This window comes from Vipera berus (genome assembly GCF_964194415.1).
Source record: "Vipera berus genome assembly, chromosome: Z".
Classification (NCBI taxonomy): domain Eukaryota; kingdom Metazoa; phylum Chordata; class Lepidosauria; order Squamata; family Viperidae; genus Vipera; species Vipera berus.
Window position 1 is genome coordinate 105,161,974 of NC_138205.1, and position 22,166 is coordinate 105,184,139.

Genomic DNA, 22,166 nt, shown 5'->3' on the forward strand with positions numbered 1-22,166 from the left:
TTTGGAATACATATTGGAACAACTGAGCAAATAGCTTTTAATATAAAGTCATATTGCAGGATGGGAAACATTGCATTTTTGAAGTATCTTACATTTCAGTTTTCATTAATAACCACTCATTCCCTAACAATATTACATTTTCTGTTTTATTATCATACAACATTGGCATTACATTCATCCTATTCCAATGGAACATGCAGAGGTAGGGAGGTTAAAAAAATTGTCAATTCTGAAATAGAACACTCCATAAAAGTTCCATTTCTGGATCAACAAATTTTGTATATCCCAGTGCATGGTGGCACAGTGGTTAGAATGCAGGCTAACTCTGCTCACATTGCCAGGGGTTTGATTCCTTTGTTCCTGACCAGTTCAAGGTTAACTCAGCCTTCCATCTTTCCAAGGTTGGTAAAATGAGGACCCCGATTGCTGGGGAAAATATGCTGACTCTGTAAACTGCTTAGAGAATGCTGTAAAGCACTGTGAAGTGGTATATAAGTCTAAGTTTATGGAGAACCAACAAATGGGAGCTGAATTTCATTCTATTTGCCTTCACTTCACTGTGGATCCTACTAATACTTATCTTCAGACCATACTGTTCAATATAGCAAATTCTATTGTATTTATTGCCTTACATTATAACAGTTGGTCCTCCAGTTAATCCTGGACTGCAGCAACTTCCCCATAACTGACCTTGCTCCTCAAACCTGTAAATCAGTTTCAGATGGGCAGAGTTGCCCATTTTTCTTTCTACATATAGGACAGCTAGACAGCATTAACAACTAAAAAATAACTTCCTTAACTTAAAAAAATCGCAACAGTTGGAAACCTCAAACAAAAGGATGATCAATCCTACTATTTGTAAACTCATCAAAAGTGGACTTTTTTCCCTATGGCAGGTATATTAGCCCAAAATATAATCTATTAGATGTCAGACTATGTGTGGCATTTCAGGCATTCCTACGCTCTATTATATAGAAGCAGCCACAACTTAAAATATATATTCCAGTTGTGAAATATGAGTAAAATAGAAAAAATATTTGCATTTGTAGTCCAAGCTCTCTCTGCCGATGGCTGGTGCTAATGGTGAAGGCAAGCCTCCATTACAAATAAGAATAATTCCACTACACCAAAAGAATCCTCAAGTTTTCAGCCTTGGGGGGAGAATTGGAAAATATGTAAGGGATAAAACTATTGCTTTCAGCCTAAAAAAATCTTCTCATTTCATACTAATGCCATGGTTGGAGGATGTCAATCTTTTTTTTTAAAGTGCTAAAATGTGTACCTTATATTTCTCAAGATTTAAGAGGCTGATTGTGCCCTTTTTCTTTGTGATGATATGGGTTTGTGTGGCAGCACAGTTTTCATTATAACTAAAGTAACCTATACAAAATTCTTTATATTGGGTGAAAGGATATCAAACATTGTGAAATGACCTTTTTCTCAAGAAAGGTAACTCTTTCATGTCAAGGCACTTTCTGCTGCAGTAGGAACCGGACTGTCCATTCTGGCTATATATTTTTTGCTAAGAGTATCCACATTAGAATAGGTCTATTTAAATCCATTTAAAACACCATGATTTGAGTATCTCAGTATGCATTAAAAGCATGCTTATAATGGGACTTGGCTTCCATAGATATGAATATAACATATACTGAACACAGTGACTAATGCTTTCCTCTGATGAAGTCTGTATCATGTATTGCAATTTACAGCCATAAACAATATTAAAATTTATTAACCAAAGCTTTGTACATATCTTTATATAAATTGGCAATTTTACATCTAGGCAAAACATTTATACAAATTATTACAGAATATTAAACAAGTGGTTTAAATAAATTAAACCACACTGATTTACTTTAGTACATTTATCTACAAAAGTGATTTGTGACTTTAAAACTTGCCATTAATATATAAAAATAAATTATTCTTACCTTTCAATTAAATCTACCAGTTAGAAATTTTACAAATCAAAATATCCACATTTTATGAATTCTTCACAATACAAAACAATCACAAAAACCTATTTACAGAAATGAGGTAAGAACTGTGCAATGTTTAACTGAACAATATTGCAGAAACAATAGATTCTTCCAATTAAGTACACAGTGAAGGTCTAAGTATACTTGAGTATTTTCCACTAATAACTCACACAGACTCAAATTAGTGGTTATTAGCTCTCAAATTAAAACTATTTCCTGTTTTACTGCATAGTCATACCATGAAATTAACTCTTCAAAGTGAAATATGTCTTTTTCACCCATTAACATTTCATAGCAATGGAAAATCTCTCCCTCCCACCTTTTTTTTTGGTAATTTATTAGTGGAAAGCAACCCAGGTAATGATTTGCCTGAGCTATCCATAGTGACAAACACTTCTAGTAAAGGCAGATCAGCAAGGAAAGCTGCTGGTGCAAAGTTGAATATGCTTGCGGCTTTTTTATCTCATTTTAGTGCATGCCCAGCTGTCTAAAGCCATCCATAACCCAACAGAGGGAAGCAACAGGCACTTGGGTTACATTAAATATTACCAGAACAGGAGTTACTTTCTCATCTGGTAAAAGTTCTATGACTTTCAAAAGATCTGTTTTTCCAGTGATCCTGAAAAATCCATCTCAAAATTAAATATTGTCATTTCTTAAATGTTTTCATTCTAGCAAAACATTTTAAAAACTAATGACAAGATAAATGATTTAAAACCTGATTCTTTTCTGAAGAAAAAATGGTGCTTCTAAAACACTGATGACAAACCACCATGTCATTGACAAAAATTTCATATTTTCTCTACTTTCTTCAAAGAAGTGATGGAACTAAATATTTGATTTTTAGCACTGCAGTGTGTGTAAAGGCTTCTCAATCAGAAACTAAATTCCAATCACCTGACTGAAATGACAGTGCTCTAATCTGAAATCCAAGCTTCCATACAATTTGATGGAAACAGTTTAGTTTCAGTGCAACACAAAGCAACAAGGTCAAATTGTACAATAAACATCTTCAGGTAGATTCACTTTTCCAGTGTGCAGTTAGCTCATTGATGTGTCTCGTCATACCTGCAGAGAGAGTGCAAGTCACAGCCAGATGAAGTGCTATCAGCAGGATTTGCAATTTTACACACACTTTCAAGTGTTAATTTTTTTCCGGTGCAAGGGATCCACTTTTATCACTAAGCCTCTGGAGAAAAAAAAGAAATACACTGTTTTACAATTGCTAAAATTGCCAGTTCTTTTGTAATAATTTATATATCTAGCCAGAATATATCTGCACAGTAAAGAAATCCTAAAGGATTGAGCTTATTTAGTCCCATATCTGGCAATATACCCATATCTGGAAATACTTTCTAAGGCTCAGAAGCAATACTACAACTGATACTTTGAATGGAGGAGTGCTTGGCCTCCAAAGCTGCTGCCAAGGTAAATCTCCATCTGCTAATTGTTCTCCTTTCTGACTGCTTAGCCTCTTTTGCAAGTCCAAATGGGCACAGAAAGCAGCATGTGGTCCTTGCTTTTTGTTCCCTGCTGTTGAGTGAGAGGGAATTTTCTGTGCATTGAGTATCACTCCCTCCTGGGAAGGGAGTGGAGAGGTCACCCCATCTGAAGCTAGAAACCTCTTATCCTGCTCCTCGATTCAGCCAGCTTCTGATTTTGCCATACTATACAAAATGGGAAATATTATTAAAAAGGAAGCTCAGAACATATCCTGTTCTGAATAGCCAAGAGAAAAGTTCTACATTCATTTTGCCTATTATTAAAATAGAAAAGCAGCAAATATGAAACTGATTAGGTTTAGCTGTGAGATAATAGGAAATTCAAAACAAATTAACAAAAAACTCTTAAAACTTTTGGTTGACCACCACTAGTATGATCCTTAATTCTCACAATTCTTTAAATAAAGTTTGATTAAAATGCGGTCCAGTAAATACTGTTGGCTGATTAGGGAGTTTAAAAGAAATTACTGGATAGATCTTATTTTAGAACAGTGATTAGTAGCTAAGGAAGAGAAAAAAAGAACTGAAGTGCAAGACAGCCTTCAAGCCACTCTCTTCAATTCAAAATTCCAGGCCATTCATGCATATATACGAGACATATTTAGAATATCCTCACAATCCTCTTTATTATTTTACTAGATATTCCAGAGATGGTTCCTATCACTGAAACCATATTTAGCATCATTAAAATTTTGTATGCAAATCACACTGCATGTAATGATGGATTATGCAATGTGATTTTTTTAAGACTCCACTGGAAGAAAAAGTGGTTCACACCCACCCACTCACGCCTTGCCAGTGGTTAAAACCAGAGAAGTAAATGAACTTTTTAAAAATATAGAATGTTTGTGAATTTTAGCTTTCTGACCAGACTGTAGCTGCTGGGTGAGGTTTAGAAACTTGCTGCTGGTCAAAGCTGTAACTATTGATAAGAAGTCAGCACAGATCACCAACAAGATGACCATAAATGCTTTTTCTACTTTGTGAAGATGGAGGACCTACAATATCCTAGAAGTAAAAAAATACTGAACAACAGTTAGGAACTTGGAAAGTTTTATGCTAATTTACATTGCAGTGAAGTTCACTTTGTCAGTTTTACCAAAGAGAGAGAGAACAATTAGAACTATTTGGTTCATTCAGTGACCAGATACCAAAACAGCTGTGATAGTACAAGCCATTTGTTTTAATTTTCATGTCTCCTTTAAATGTTAACATTTTTTTTATTTTATTTTTTATTACAAACCCAACTCTATATACTTACAGAAACTTTTGGAGCTGCAATATCCCCAGGAACTGCAAGGAATGGGTTAGTAGCAGTTGTATGAAGTGGAGATGCCTGAGAGACTGCCAGCAAGTTATTAATGGGAATCTGTGTGGCTCCCGAAAGCTGCAGTTGCTGTACTTCAGGTTGATGCTGTTGCACTAGTTGATACAGAAGAGCCTGATGCTGTTCCTTTAGTACAATAGTGGAGGCACATTGTAGTTATTACCTTGTAGATTACTATATTTTTCATGCAAGTAGTTAAACAAGGATGAAAACTAAAAACTTTCAAATGGCTCTCACTCAGCAAGGATTTATAGATCTCTCATTGTATCCTGAGGCATCTTTTATATAGTTTGGAGTACAAAATAGTGACAATATTATTTCATTATTCCAGGGAAGAAAGCTAAAAATATTCTTCTGAAAACTCCTTGTTGCAGAAGTATTCCATGCCTGATTGGAGATTATACATGGTAGAGCTTGGATACAGAATATTCAGATTCAAATTCATGACCAACTAAGAAGTTCACTGGCCCCAAATCACCATCTCTTACAAGGTTATTGTAAGAACAAAATCATTCTAAAGCAAACAAGTATGAGAGAACAAATGTAACAGCCACAAAAAGGGAATGAAAACAAGCAGCAAACCTCTCACTCATCCTGTGAACTATAAAACAAAAAGAGAAAAAGTTGAAAGGGCAGGGCAAGAAAGATTATGTCAGCTGTCTTCTGCTGAAATAACCAATGAAAACATTCAAATTACAACTGATGAATATGGCTGTGTCAAAATCAAAATTCTGGTAAGATAAGGTATAAGCAAACTTTTGTTTATGGAGAATCATTCTGACAAGATCTTACAAGATATATAAATAAAATTATTATTATTATTATTATTATTATTATTATTATTATTATTATTATTATTATTATTATTATTATTATTATTATTATTATTATTATTATTATTATTATTATTATTGGAATTAGAGATCTAATAGCTTCCCAAAGGGGGGGGGTCCCAAAAGTGCTTTTTCCAAACCGCAGTTCAGTTCATTTATCAGAACTGAAAAAGCTTCTTGGGTGAGAAGTGAAATATTTTCAAAGGAAAAAAAATCAAGCTGCCTTTCGGAAAAAGCACCTTTGGGACAACCATGACCTGAATGATTGAGAAGACAGTCTCAAAGATGGGTGTGTGTCTATCCATCTCTTTAGAGAAATTCTGAACAATGCAAATGATTTTTCTTTGCACATACGTGTCCTTTTTGGATTCAAGATTTAGAAAATGAGTGGAGTGGTCTTTCAACATTTGCTGAAATGCATTTGCCAATTTTAATTTCTCAACTAGCTAGCACACCCAGTAATTTGGGATGATGAAATTTGTCCTTCAGAAACATGTAGTGGGTAACAGGTTCCTCCTGATTTAGACCAAGAAATGAACAACTGGGCAACATTCAGTAAACCAGGTAAATTCAAAATATAATATGACACATTTTCTTGATTGAAATCCTTTCTAAAGGAAAATTGTAGTTAGTTTTCTATCACATTTTCATGGGGAAAGATCAGACACTCCACAGCAAAATAGGTAATTCTTTACACATTATACAATATCCTCTGCAGCCAACAAGTTTCAAACATTAAGTTGGTCAAAATGACAGCTGCCTTATATTTTAAGGCAACAGCTGCACTATTTTTAGCGGTATTTCACTTTATTTCTTGAGGAAAAAAGTGTTAACTGGGAATTCATCCTTCCCTCTTCTAAACTCTGTTAAAAGCACTATAGAACAGACACTACAAGGATACACAATGGAAAGATAGGAAAATCTCCAAAATTCTCTTTTTAGACAAAACAGCTAACGTGTCTTCCCTGAAGGCACTTACTGGGAATGTTAAGAATCTAAATATATTTTCAAAAGTATTCCAGTGAAGTGGCTTCTAAGATCTAGATTAAGAGGAATCATAGGCAATAATAAGTTGAAAAAGATTGACATGAGCTCTGGTAAGGAATGAATCAACATGATGTCATCTTATCAATGACAGTGGGTCAAAAATGTAGCCAAATCAGCAAATGCAGGTTTCTCTGTCTAGGGTAAGGTAGTGCTGGACATGAAATCACACCACCTTGTATTCAGATGTGAGATCTACCTTGAAAGAACATCTTTGAGGGGAAAAGTTCTAAGAAAGAGAATACAATATATGCAAAGGCTATATATCATGTTATCGCTCTATAAATATGTTCAGGTGATGGAATTTGATAAGAATATGGAGTTAGTCAATACATGCAAAGTTTTGCCTCAGTATATCTTGAACTATTCCAGGAAATACAGGTATAATAATTGGGATTATGAAAAGGTAAAAAATTATATGTCCTAGAAGAATGGGAAGGCATGGAGCCAACAGAATTTGGAGAGATATGTCCTTCAGAAACAGAATAGGTATGAGGTGATCAGGTATGAGTTAAGTGATTTTTTCCCAATAGAGGAAGATTTTGGTTTTGTCTATCCCAATGGTTAGGAGTAAAGTTCTGCAAAAGTAGATCTTTAGAGGGATCTATCTGAAATATATGTTTATGAGATCAAAGCAGGTGCTTAAACAAAAATTAGTAAGGACTGGACACTATAAATAGCAGGAACAGTAGAAGGATAATTAAAGAAGGCAGGAAACAAAGGAGCTTTTTCCTATTGCCCTTCTGAAATCTGAAACCTCTGAAAAAGTTCCAAATTTTTAATGGGAGATGTTGATAATGGTGCAATAGAGATCTACGTAACTTCTCCAGATTGTGGAAAGTTCAATCAACCTTTGGAAAAATAAGGTGATCACCAAGCAATTTGAGAGACAAAATAACTATTTAGTAAATGCCTGGAAGAAATAATAGAAGTCTATTTCATCAAGGCAAAAAAGTCCAAGTCATGTCCATTTGCTCTCATAAACACCAGCATGTGAAATAGTCTTATAGTCATAAGGCTGAAGGTTGGATGTCCTGATCAAAAAGTCTAAGGATGTTTGAAGAAATGCTAAGACTAAAAAAAAAATTAAAAATAATGAATGAATTAAAGCAGAAGCAGAAGAACAAAAATGTTAACACTGTGATGACAGAAAACAGACTGAAGAGGATCAATGGGAACTATGTCTAGGGGCCTCCAATTAAACAAATCTGAAAGTCCTAGACAGGTCTGAATGGGGATCTGTGCAGGCAGATAATCCAGATGCATGGATCAGAAACCACAATGATATATAAATATTTTTATTTATTAATATCCTGCATTCATTATTTTTACAAATAACTCAAGGCAGTGAACATATCCAACATATCTTCTTCCTCCTATTTTTCCTACAGCAACAACCCTATAGATTATTGCTGGGCTGAGAGAAAGTGACTGGCCCAAAGCTAGTTGGCTTTCATAGCTAAGGCAGGACTTGAACTTGTGGTCTCCCACTTTGTACCCTGGTGTTCTAGCCACTAGAGCAAACTGGCTGTTCAGTTAATAGTGTGTACATTCTCTTATTGCTCTGTTATTTTTTAATGCAATAAGTGAAGACTTGCCAAATTTTCTTTTCTTTTAAGGCCTATGTTTTTTTAATCACATTCTTTCCTCTTTTTTAAAACTGAAGATCTCTGGCTTATTAATGAACATTCTGATGTTACTCAGAGATAGGCTGTAATATCTAACCATCAGCACTCATTCTTGAAAATTGAAAATATAATGATAAAATAGAAATGCTTACTGATGTGAATTGTTGAGTATTTAGTAACTGGTGAAATTGTTGCTGCTGTTGATGCAGCAGCAGTTGTCTCTGTTGGTCAGGAAGAAATCCAAGTCCAGAGGTTCTGTGAAACAGCAAGACACATTTACTGAGCAAACATGCTTGAATCATTTCTATACCATACTTTCTGAAAAATAAAACATTTAAAACTAAAATATATATAGATTTATGTGTATAGGCTGATCATGTATTTCTAAGCATCTACCCAATTTTTATCTTAAATGTTACTTATATAACATTTACTGATATAACATTAGAAAATAAGTACAACTGAACTAGCAAAGTACTTAATATCCATGATATGATAATAAAATGACTGGTGTGTTTAATTGTACCAACATTGAAAATCTCATCCGCATTTTCAATGGCATGTTGAGTTATGCTAAGAAGCAAGGGTAAGAGCCATCAAATGCCTCTCTATATATTTTAAAAATTTGGGGAATTTTTAAATTCCTGTAGTATGACCACACGGGAGTACAGAATTTCAGTCATAAATCTTCGTGGTTGTATGTTGAGGAACTGCTGACCAGACTTGATTTTATGACCTTTTTATGACAGTTATAAAGATAATCATCACAGTTGTTAAGCAAACCATGTTGTCATTAAGCGAATCCAGCATGTTCAATGGGCTTTCACACTTCTGGTGGAAAATGGCAAAATAGGTTGCAAATTGTGCTCATGAGACCACAGAACGTGCAGTGGGTTATAAATATGAGCCAGTTGCAAGGCCCAAAATGCAAACATGTGTCTCGGGGAGTATGTGTGTGCCAAAAATCAGGAATTTTGAGGATGGATTGTAAGTAGCTTTTAAAAGTCCATTGTAACTTCAACCAATTGTTAAACAACCAATTGCATATGCAACCCTATATACCTGTATATAAAAAAGCACATATTTGCCAAAACAAATTAAAACACACATTGAATATATACCAGAATCAATATTTTCAAATTAAGCATTAAAAATCTGTAATACTCTTCCATTTCTAAGTTTCATACATTCTTTATTTCAACTGACAATTTTCTAATCCATTGTCAACATTTTAACTATTACATTCTAGAGTTCCTCATTCAGTATTTGGAGTTTTATATTTCTTTTGCTCAATCACTAAATATGGATTTTTCACCACTTATTTCTGGAAAATTAACTTTTTCAGGTCTCAATTTTCATATGATTTAACCATTGGTTCTATGTAAACACTGTATCATTAAATACAATAGAAAGTTGATATTTAGCTTTTCCTATGAAGGACACAAACAAATCTGATATTTCATGAGCCATTTGGCAAAACTAATATTAAGAGCAAACAGGAATAATTGAAGGGAATAGTGCATGTCAAATCAACTGATGAAAGAAACATTAGCAATACAGCCTGTTGCTCCTAAGTTATTTCTGTGATTGCAAAACATGGGAAGTCATACATTTTACATACAAAGCATCACCCCTGGCCACTAGTCAAACAGTGAATGCTGATAATGTATGGGAAACCTACGTTTTCCATGTCAATCTTAAAACTGAGTTCCCATTTCCCTTTCCAAAGTAGCTTTGAAGACTGTTGACCAGTGAAGCAGCTTTGAGTGGTATGAAATCTTGAATGATAGGAATAAAGCCAAGTTGGTACAAATATCATAGGACAGTTATGATTAGTTTTATTAATTTATATGGCTGCCCTACTTTTAAAAGTGACTCAATGTTATGCTCTGAAATAACATAGTTGAAGATAAGGTAAAATGGTAATCATTTATTTCAGTGTATACAATTTATGTATGGCAGTGAAAGTTGGACCATAAGAAAGGCTGAGCGCCAAAGAATTGAGGCCTTTGAACTATGGTGCTGGAGAAGACTCCTGCGAGTCCCTTGGACTGCAAGGCGATCAAACCGGTCAGTCCTAGAGGAGATCAATCCTGACTGCTCTTTAGAAGGCCAGATCCTGAAGCTAAAACTCAAATACTTTGGCCACCTAATGAGAAGGAAGGACTCACTGGAGAAGAGCCTAATGCTGGGAAAGATCGAGGGCAATAGAAGAAGGGGACGACAGAGAATGAGGTGGCTGGATGGAGTCACTGAAGCAGTAGGCGTGAGCTTAAATGGACTCCAGAAGATGGTAGAAGACAGGAAGGCCTGGAGGAATGTTGTCCATAGGGTCGCGATGGGTCGGACACGACTTCGCAGCTAACAACAACAACAACAATACAATTTATGAAAATGGAATAATTGTTTCCTGGAGGTTTGGGCTCCCAACTTGTCCTCTAAGTATTTGCTGATCCTTATTAAAATTAGCCAAACTGAATTTATTGTTGGCATTGCTGGGTTCATTGTCTTACCTAGAAGAAAAGGTCCTCTTGTTACCTTAAAAAGATTAACATTTCTTAAATAAACTAAATAAAAAATATATAGCTTTGAGGCAATAATCACTGTCTATCAAGCATACTAACTTTAAACTTCAGTAGAGGATAGTGGCATCTCAAATTGAAGTCATCCGAATAACTAGAGATGTGTTTGACAAATATATCAAAAGGTATGACTAAAGAGTCATCAAAATGCAGAACAGCCACACATCAAATAACCATTTTTATCGAGGAGGCAATTGTACTTCTGAGCAATGGGTGAGGCTGAAATAAACTGAAACTTAATTCTGATACTGAAATTGTGCTAGGACAGTACCAAAAGGATAACAGATTGACCTAGACAGAGAACCTTAACTGCTTCTGGATGCCATTGCACTTTCTGAAGGTATAATGCTGCAATTTTAGATGCTCTTTAACATAAGACTATTTTGGTGATGGTAAGGTAGATGGTGGCAGCAGCAAGAGTGCCTTTAATCTACCGTATGATAACAGACCACGCTTCATGCTTGTCACTGGGAGTTTGGAAGCACTAACTAACACAACTTTATTGTTGGCACGCAAGTAGGAAGAAAACCAGGCTAGGCATTTAAAACATGTCACTCCAGTATTATAAGAATCCAGTTTAGCCTTCCCTCTAAAATTTTACGCCATTTGGATCTTGGATGCCTGATGAAATGATTACCTTCATAGAAACTTAAGTTTGAGAACAGAGAACCTTTTTGAGACAGGATTTTTTTGATGATGGGTCATCATTCTGTGGGGCATCCTCTTTAATTTTCTGCTGAATTGTAGACTGATTTATTATGCCTTTATGCTGCTTAATTTGCACAGTATGGATACATGCTGGAATTGAGATCAGATTGCTAAATTGTTTCAGGAAACAATCTGATTTTTCTTTTCCCCCACACATATATTACTAATTTTGTATTCCCATAAACATTGTAAGGTAAAATGCAAACAATGAGATTGGGAGGAAGAGTAGAGAATGCAATTTGGAATGTATTTATTTATTTGTTTATTGACTGAACCTGTATGCCACCAAATCCAAACATACTTTAGTAAATTATTTTTGTAAGGATGAATATAAGAGAGACAAAAACCTATAAGCAAATATTTTCATTATTAGAGTATTATTTCCAAATATACCTATTTACATATCTATTTTGCAAAAGGATTTACCTGTTACTGAGTGTGGTTGGCAGAGGATGCACTGCACTTGGTGGCACAGCTGTGTGAGCTAGAGGAGAAGGATTCTGTGATATTGTAGCAGAAGTCTGAATTACTCCATTTAAAGCCCCAACGATTCCATTGATTGCCAGCTGGTTACCTGGCAGAGTTCCAATTATTCCACCCACTGTGGGAATGTTGGATGTTACAGTTTGCATTCCACTGGCAAATGCCCCCATCGTCACACCATTGACCTGTTGAACTCCTCCAACTCCTGGGCCTTGCTGGGCTGGACTTTGCCCAGCAGGTGGTGGAGTGGAAAGAGCAGAGGAACTGCTAGTGCTTTGTCCACTGGAATGTATTTCCTAATAAAAACACAAAGACTCAGCTATATCAAACCTCATAAAACAGCAAAATAATAGGAAAGTAGTGTTAACTAATGAGATATGTAAAAGCTATTAAAAACTAGTACCTGATTTAATACAGGGAGGGAGTTGTCAGGTAGAAAACTGCTTCCCAGGTTAGGGCTTTTGCTGCTGTTCAGCGAATCAGAGCCAGCAGCTAGAGTGACAATTGAAAAACAATCTTAATAAGGTTTTATGCTTTTTGATGCAGAAATTATGTGGGATATTTAATAAAATATAAACTTTGAAACTAATAAATCAAGCTATTCCTGTCCACAATTTTTATTGCTGATAATGGATTCAATCACAGCTGGAAGACAAAGTTAAAAAGAAAGCTGTTATTTGAACTGCAGTTTTTATAATATTTTTTGGGGGAAATCCCATTATCTGTGAATGATTTTTGACATCATAAAAGGTGCATAAATTGATAATTTAAGTCACTTTCCCCCTTTGGTCATCCTCAAAATTTTAAACATATCTAATATGCATATGCTTTTTTCTTTGAAAAAGTTCTCAGGCTTAATTCATATTATAGAAAGAGGAATAATAAAATTATTCTTCCCACAGAGATAACATTCATCTTTTATTTAGGTAAGAACCTTTAAGCCTTTTACAAATTGTAAAACTCAATTTAAAAGAGAAAACTACTTTTCTTTACTTACCAGTCTGTGCTGAAAATGTAGGCATTTGATGAGAAGGACTTGGGTTGGTTGTTATTGTTGGGAAAGGAACTGACAGCTGGGCATTTAGGAGCTGGAGGCGCTCCTTTTTAGCCGTTAGATTTTTAATCTGTTCTTCTAAGTGGCGATTTTCAACTTGAAGCTGATGTAAAGATTTCAGCATGCCTAAAACTAAACAAATACATTTTAAAACCCTGAAAATTGCATCTAAAAATGTTTGTACATCATTCTGTATATGCAATTATTCTGCTACATTATTGTAATTCCTTGTTTGCTAATACTTAAATTACTGGAGAATATTTCTTTGCAATTATGCCCATTTAAAATACTGAAGAAATGGAAAATATTTCAAATGTCTCTTGAAATTAACTATGATGAGAATTAATGTATTATTTCTAGATAGACACAGATAGAAGATCTGTGCACTAGATCTGCTCATCCACAAATATGTAGCCTATATTTCCTCCCTTGCTGGAAGTACAGTGCCAATGACACTATGGAAAGAGCAGCATTGTTATTATTTTCTTGTGGAAATATGTAACAGTTCAAGGCTTAAGTCCAGAATCTTTGAAGCACAGACAGTCAATCATTTGCCCTACCAAAGTTTGTGAACATGTTGTACACATGTTTTCTACTTTATTCAATTTGAAATGGAGATTTTTTTTAAAAAATGGGCTGGGACAAAATACCCCTTCTATTAACAAATAATAATATCATTTCAAAAAAGAAAATGCACCCAATTATAAATTTTAATATACTATTATAACCTCAAGACAATTTTGTGTTTTTTAATTGCTGGTGTAAAATAACCACATAATTTCTGTAATCAATGGGAACTTTTTATTGCATTTAAATCAACAGAATCCAGCTGTTTCCAATGTCCATTTAAAGAGCACCCAGCAGGGATCATTAAGGCTCCTGCAGCCTTTGCCCTCTTCCTGCAAGTAAAGTATATCCTTAGCCACTTCTGTTCTCAAATTTGAATTTTGGATAAGTTTTGGAACTTTCCTCAGCTAGCACATAAAGACAGTTTGGCCATTATAGCACCATAAAAGCTGCCTTTAAAATTCTAAATTGTATTTGTTTAACATGACCTTTAGGCCTAGTACAGACACAAGTATAGCAGTGCAGGCACATCTGGTCATTTCCCAAGGATTTAGCTTTTTATCCCTGCTCTTCAAGAATATACAAAGGAACTCTCAGTGTGCCCAAATGAGATGCAATAAGACTTAGCTAAACCTGTCCTCCAGCTATCATGTTTAAAGGATTATCCCTGCATGAATTTCCTCACAATTAGCATTTTTGTCAGGATACCATTCATAAAAACACACATATACAAAGTACACACACACACACACACACACACACACACACACACACACACACACACGTGCACACATACTTCTAGTTGGCAGTTCACTCATGATCAGTAATCAAGAAAATATATTAAAAGGAATTTTTTGTAAAATAATAAAGTAATTTTAAAACAATTCAAATATTTAATGCAATATATGCATGTGTAATCAGAATAACACTAGTTACTGAAGATACAGACAAGCTTTAATTTCAAAATAAATTTATGATCTCATATTTCATTACCAATTTCCCATCCTCCCATTCCAGAATAATTCTGCAGCAAAATTAAAGTAAATGACTAACACTTTAGGCATGTCTTTACATACCAGGAATGAAACAGATGATTAGAATAATATTTTAATATATGGGTACCTTCCAGGAATGATTATCATCTTTGAAATATAAAATTTACAAACATCAATAATACTTTTCCGATGGATATTAATCAGGACAGGATGAAAAAACTTACTGTCACTGGGGGTTCCTTGTTCCAGCAAGAACTGTTGTCCCTCACTCCACTGCCTCTCCAGAAGTTGTTCTATAGTAGATGGTGTTGGAGGCAAATGTTCTACACTGCTATTTCCAGATTGATCATAACGAATCTGTAAGTTGCTTACAGGAGACCTGTAGAAAGGTTATGAATTACACTAAAAGAACAAAGGGAGAGGAGATATATACAACATACACATATCAGTTTTCTTGGCTATTCTTAACTCTTTTAATCAATACTCCTTAAGATACCTATAGATTTCAGCACCAAACAGTTTAACAATGAAGTTCCCGCATGTCAATTCTTTTAGGAGATTTTTGCACTAAAATCAAAACTTGAATTATTTAGGTGAACTAATTTAATGTTACATAGATAAATGAAAGTGTACTAATTTACAGGGTATTTTTAATAATGTATAAATTTAATGAGAAATATGTATATATATAATGAAGTTAACTATAATAGAAAATATTAGACCAAATAACTACTTTGATAAAATGCTACAGCCATATGGCACAAAGAAAGAGCAAAATTGTCCCTTTCAATTAAATAACTACAGAAGATATAACAAAAGACAGTTATCATGCCCCAGACATCTTCACTTAAATGCATATTTTTAGTAAGATTTCCTCTGGCACCAATATAACTGAATTCAAAAATTAATAACAGAAAACGTGTAACAGCAGTAAATATTAAATATTTATGCAGCCAGTCCACTAATTTAGGAAATCTTGATCAACACTTAATTTACAAAGGCCTTAACAATTTGGAAAGTTTTATATTCTAAAATGCACACAAATTAACATTACAAATTATTACAAATTATTTGATGACAATAACTAACTAAAATGTCAAATGTGAAGAACTTTATATTTGTGTTTATCATTACAGCAGCATAATATATCAAGCTTAATCAAATCACAGAACTTGTACATAGGTATTTTGAAATTAAATAAATTTTAGCAACCCTTTTCTGTTGAACTGTAATTGTTCCATGCTTCACTGTAAAAATATGTAACATTATTTTCCCATGTTCCCAGCTGTCATTGAAAATTAACAAACACAAACACACACAAACACATACAATCATTGCCAGCACTGATTTTTTTTCACAATAGAAGGTATATACCAAGGAATCGGTAGTGAGGGTGGAGATGGAATAATGAATAAATGATAATCATACATTATACAAATATACTTAAATAACAATTTAATGTTGTAGCATTTGTACTAGAATTATCTTTGCTACTAAAAAGAACTATATTTTCTTAGTTTTTAAGATTAAAATTTCAAATAGATCATAACTCTTCACCAGTTTTTTGTTTTGTTTTTGGCATGAACTCAATTAGTGTTAAGCAATTATTCTTCTCTTTAATATCAGAATTCATCCAACAGTAAATTGCTCTTCCATATGGTTAATCAACCACATCACCCATGTCTAAGATGAGATAATATACTGTATTGAATTATACAATTATTAAGATAAAATATTTATGGATTTTAGTAGCCAATGACTAGCAAATTACTGACATATTTTCAAAAGGTATTGTGTTCTTTAAGCAGTACTGGTGCACAATATCATTTGTTGCCTTGAATGCTTTGCTGAAGTACTGATATAAACTTTATGGAAATATTTGAAGATTATATAGCCACAAATGCTTAAGAGGATGCAAGAAAACTGAAATTTCTTGGATATCTGGCAATGTGTATTTGTAAGGCAAGGGTGACAAAGAACAAATCACCCATCCCTACATATTTCTTGAATAATTCCACTGAAAAATAGACCTAGCTTTTGCTGGAGATTTGGTACTAGATTCACTGAAGGCCACTGGCTAGATATAATTCTGACAGCTTTTATATTAAAAATATGATTAAAATGAAGAGGACTCTTTGCTATGTTTAATATGCATCTTTCTGACACATATATTTCTGTCTTACATTATTTTTGCATCATCTGGGGAATAAAAATCTTTATATACATTCTATTGTACTATATATCTTCTAAATTCTTCCTCCGTATATCTATATACGTTTATTAAGTAGTATGCTTATATAAAATCTAGTATTGTATATAAATTTGGTAGTTCTATGCTATTTCATGTATATTTTATTATAATAGGCAACATCCAAAGAACATAATTTTTCTCAGTATTATATCTTAATTCTGATTCCTTCATTCTCCTATCAACAGCCTTAAAAACAGTGAGTAATTTTTTTCTTTAACAAGCTAAAATAAAAAGTTAACTGACTTAAACATTGTTCACAGGGCATACATTAAGATTTTAACAAATTTGAGAATGAGCATGAAGAACAAAGAAATATTACATCCTAAATTTAATTTAATTTTAAATGAGTTACTAGGGTCTGGAACCTTACAAATAATTATGTATAAAATCAGTTGAAACTAAATCATTTTAACCTAGAGATCTTCTTTCTTATGTAACTTTATATTTCAGTAAGTAGAGGTATATTTCTAGAACACTTAATTAGAAGTCAATCACAATTAGCTTCAAAAGATTTTAAAGGATTTGTTCCTAAGACGACCATTGACCTAATTTGCAGAGTGGATATATTTTTCAGTCAGTCTTTTGAGATCGCCAGGTTCTTGAAAATCTGGCCACAGATCACTAACACACAGTTTATCCATGACACAGCAATTCATAAACATAAGTGGCACACTGACATTCTTTTTTTAAGTTTATTACTCGTATATTAACTATTTGCAGACTGTAGTACAAATGTGTAATACCAATGATAAATTAAAATGAAACACTTTTAAAATGCTAAAATCTTCAACACTCAAACTGTGTAGTACTATGTTTTTAGGCTAGTGACCTATCAACCACTAATTGAATCCTGGTTGTTTTAAATTTTTAAAAATATTGATTTTAGTGCCTATACAAAATTCTTTACTTTTTTCAGTGTTGTTACACTCAAAACTAATAAAATTATTTGCATTTAATATTCTTATGATAGCATCTATCTGATAATTACTAGTGCATGGGCTCTTCTGTAAAACTAACTATTCAAGTGAGACAAGATAATGTAAAAAAGTACCTAATTCTTCAGTAATTTCTATGCATGAGAAAAGACATAGTTTTATTATTACTGTGAATTCAAATTGATCTAAAATATTTCCTTAGTACAACAGAATATATCTACATAATTTTATTCAACTTAAATAGGACACCTTTTAAAAATTTCTGTAGCTTAAAAATATTTTTCCCCCTTTAACTGATTGTAAATTTTGCTTACCGTGGTGAAATACTTCCTTTGGGTGAACCTCCCCTTCCAACCAGGCTCCGGCTATTGTCTCCAAGATCTTGATCTGCACAGTAAATATTTCACAGCCAAAAGTGACTCTTGCTGAACTAAGGTTTTAAAATGTTTCAAGATGTCCCTCACTATTAGCAATTACTCCAGTAGCAATACCAGAGAGGACTACTATAAAGCTGCTAACTGCAATGGATAAAGTATTCTCCGTACAAATTTCTGTGGGTGAAGCAGGCCATGGATTAACCTTAGTCTTTTCTCTGCTTTCAGTTTTACAGCACACAAGCATGGTTTGTATTTCTAGTACCCTCCCCTCAGCCACTTTTAATTTCTGCAGTGAAAGTAATGAATCACAGCTGTGGACAGCTAATCTGTATGCTTATCACAGCAGATCCTCAGGCTTTGTATTTTTTTAACACTTTGCATCCCAGGAAAATTCACACACCATACTCCATAGTCACTTCTACCAGTAACTTTTTCTCACAAATTTTTAGCAACAAATGCTAGGAAATGTTTCTCTTCCATTAAAGCAAGAATGAGCCTTTAGTAATTTCCAATTTTATGTAAAAAGAAAAAACAAGAGATTAAAATATTTTTTAAAAAAACATTTTGTCAGATATACTGAAATGTCTTGCATGGCATGACTCAAAAGGGTTATTTTTCCCTATGGCCTCTCAATAAAATAACCCTATCTGCCCCTTTCAAGGCGGCCCTCCCCCTATTCTGCAGCAAATGACCCTTGGTCTTTTAGAGGGCAAGACATGACTGATCCATTCTTGGTAAACTGCTAAACTCATTCCCTTCCCCCAGATAGGCATGACTATTAGGACATGTCAACAAATCCTTAAAGATAGAATGAAACAAAGCAAATCCAGGAGCTTATTAATTTTTTTAAAAAAACTAGTACTATGAAAAAGACCAACTAGTATTCATTCAGTTATTGGTGAATTTATGTAACAAGATCTCAGCTATGCCAACTCAAGAGATCATGTAATTCCATAAATTATGCAAATAAAGATTTAAACGATTCACAACAAAAACCCAATGCTACTTTCATTGCAAAGAACTAAAGAAACTGAACACATCAATCACAAAAGGTCACAAGAGACATTGTTGCATTCCTGCCTGCTCATTGCTCTGTTTAAACAGTTACATTTCACATATGCTGTGGTGTAAAGCATTATTGGTGTGAAAAATGCAGCTAGCAGTTGAGCATGCAAATAAATAAAAAACATTTTTTAGAAATACATATACCATTAAAAAGAAATTTTAACTTGCCTAACTGAATGTTTTCGGCTTGTGTGGCATGTGATGCCATTGTTGAGTTAGAATTTAACCTATTGCCATAGATATGTGAAGGAGGAAGGCCAAGGGAAGATCCAGGTAATGCCTGCCAAAACACAGAATTACTAAAATTTGAAATCTGCAAAGGAAAATCTTAAAAGATATCTTTAACATATTAAATTAAAATTTGATCTAGTCAATCTAATACAGTAATCAAGTATCCTGTTGACACAAGTTTAAAAGCACAGTAAAAATACATTTGCAGGATTTTTTTTACAGTGAAACTAAGACGAAACTAAGATGAACCATGAATTATATTTTCAAAATATTGCTGAACAAAGAATTGCCCACATTTCTAAATCACACTGGGAATATAAGGATTTTGCTTCTTGATGACCATATGCTCACACTAATTAAACTTTTAAAACCATTTACAAAATAAGGGCAGGTAGATAATAGATGTCTCACAAATGCTCCTACTCCTTACACCACAAAAATGCAATGGGGTCAAAAGGTCCCATTTCAGTTGTACCCTTGAGTCATATTACCTTGGTTGTACTCTGTCATCAGGACAACCTACTTATTATTTAGTAACGTCCTATTTTTATGCACATTTTTATGCTTATTTTTCCCATAAAAAAGCATGCCTTTCCTATTATATAGAAAAGGTATGTTTTCTATATAATAAAGGTCTCATCAAAATCACAGCTCTGCCCTGAACCTCATAATAAGGAATAGATTTTTGGCAGATAGCCAACTTGACTTACTGGAAAACTCTTCATCCATCAATCCATCATCCATCCATCCTTCTAACAACAATTCTCAATTTTTCTATGGGACTTCATTCAAGCAAAAGAAGATGAATCCTTAACAAGATAAACTGAATTCTGCCAGTTCTAAGCTACGTAATATCTTTGCTTAATCCAGTGTAATAAAACATCTTCTTTCCTTGACTACATTACTCTCAATTAATTAGTGGTATTTGAAAACTTAATTCAGAACTGTAATGGCCAGACATAATACTATTATTTTTCATAATAAAGTTTCTAAAAATATATCATCTTATAGCTTTGATACATAAACCATTAAATGACTGAAATTATAAGCACATTTCAATTTGAAATTTGAAAAGAACATCCATTTGCTTTACAAACAAGTTACTACACCAAATGTAGTCCAAAACAGTTAAGAACACTTACTACAAAGTAATCCCCATTAAACAAAGGAGGGAGTATTTAAATAGTTTGCTAAAGACTGTACTTTATAGGTTAGTGGATTCAGCAAAAAAGGTAATCATAATTCCACTTTTGTGATCAACAAAATTTTAAATGCTTCAAAGTAATTGTCAAACTTGTATAAATGCAACCAACAGAAACATATTCCATTAAGATCTACCAACACTCCATACTTACCAAAAATAGAAGGAATGGCAGAATCTGGAGATAGAGTGAAAAGGGGGATCAGCCTAGAACCCCTACGTAGCCACTAAAGAATTACGTCCAACCTTCCTTCAATGCCATTGACTCTGATCTAACTCTAGCCAGGTACTGACCATTAGTTGAGACAATTCCTGTGCATAAGATTTTAGCAATCAGCATAACTGGACCTTCCCCTCTGGACCTGGTCTTTCACTCCTGAAACCAACTTTTAAAGTGATATTTGATAAACTTTGCTTATAAACCACTAGGAACTACTTCTTAAACATTTTCCTATTGGGAAGTGAGAATAAAGAATTGACAAGTAAAATATCCTTAACCAAGACAATTTTTTTAACAGTTGTGCCAAGAAACATTTTTACAGGGACAATGAGAAAGAAAAGTCAACCTTTTATCTCTTTCTAGTTTCCCCTTCCCCAATACAAAGCACATATGACATCTAGCACATAAGAAAATCAAGGATGGGAGGAGATTGTGAAATTTCATTGGAAAAGACTGATGTTTTCATTATTGTTTTGAGGCGGACGACTAGCCAGATCCATAGAATAAGCCTCCTCTCAAAGAAAGTATTTTTTCCCATTGCATAGTATCTATTCATTCATAAACCTCATATGATTAATGAATAATTAAACAGTAATTCAATTCTCACAAGCAAGATACACAACAGCATAAAAAATTAACACCTAAAAGAGAAGTGAGATCATATAGACACGCTTCCAGTAACTACACAGAACATCCTGTTTCCCAACTTTTACAAACATGTAATTTCATTTGGAATAGTGTGAATCTGAGCACCTGAAACCTGTAAATGTCCAACGAAACTTCCTATAACTCTGCATAAATGAAATGAGTTTACTGAACAAAACCATGTTCTCATCACATCTTCTGTAACAACGTATTCACCTAAATATGTCGGGTACTATAGTTATTTGTTTTTATATTAGAGCCATCAAACAGTGAACAAGCACCTACATGAACAAAATCAGCAGTTGTTTTTTTTTGTTACTAGAGATTATGAAAAATTCTGAATTCATTTATACATTCATTCATGTAAACAAATCACTTTTCAGGTGAAAGTTCAAGGCATGAAAGGAAGGCTTTTATAGAATTATTAATTTATTTATTGTCCTTTTGGTTACTCTAGCTGCAGAATAAAGATTAAAACAAGATTAAAAGGTAAACAGGACACTGGCGTTTTAACAAAATAATTGTACTATTTAAAT

General features: G+C 33.7%; 1 protein-coding gene across 4 annotated transcripts in view; it reads right to left on the minus strand.

Annotated features, from left to right (window-relative positions):
* Positions 1-13: 13 nt before the first annotated feature.
* MLLT10 (MLLT10 histone lysine methyltransferase DOT1L cofactor) overlaps positions 14-22,166 on the minus strand; it is a 125,432-nt gene continuing 103,279 nt past the window's right edge. For 2 of the 4 annotated variants that reach the window (XM_081345213.1, XM_081345211.1), the window contains 9 exons: positions 19,502-19,613; positions 18,206-18,278; positions 14,930-15,084; positions 13,087-13,275; positions 12,493-12,581; positions 12,033-12,385; positions 8,469-8,571; positions 4,746-4,937; positions 14-3,171 (listed from right to left, as the gene is read on the minus strand). In XM_081345213.1, the coding sequence (XP_081201339.1) occupies positions 3,127-3,171; positions 4,746-4,937; positions 8,469-8,571; positions 12,033-12,385; positions 12,493-12,581; positions 13,087-13,275; positions 14,930-15,084; positions 18,206-18,278; positions 19,502-19,613 (1,311 nt within the window). In that variant the 3' untranslated portion in view covers positions 14-3,126. Of the gene's footprint in view, positions 3,172-4,745; positions 5,413-8,468; positions 8,572-12,032; positions 12,386-12,492; positions 12,582-13,086; positions 13,276-14,929; positions 15,085-18,205; positions 18,279-19,501; positions 19,614-22,166 lie in introns of all 4 variants that reach the window. The other 2 variants (XM_081345212.1, XR_014028620.1) reach the window with 2 other exon arrangements.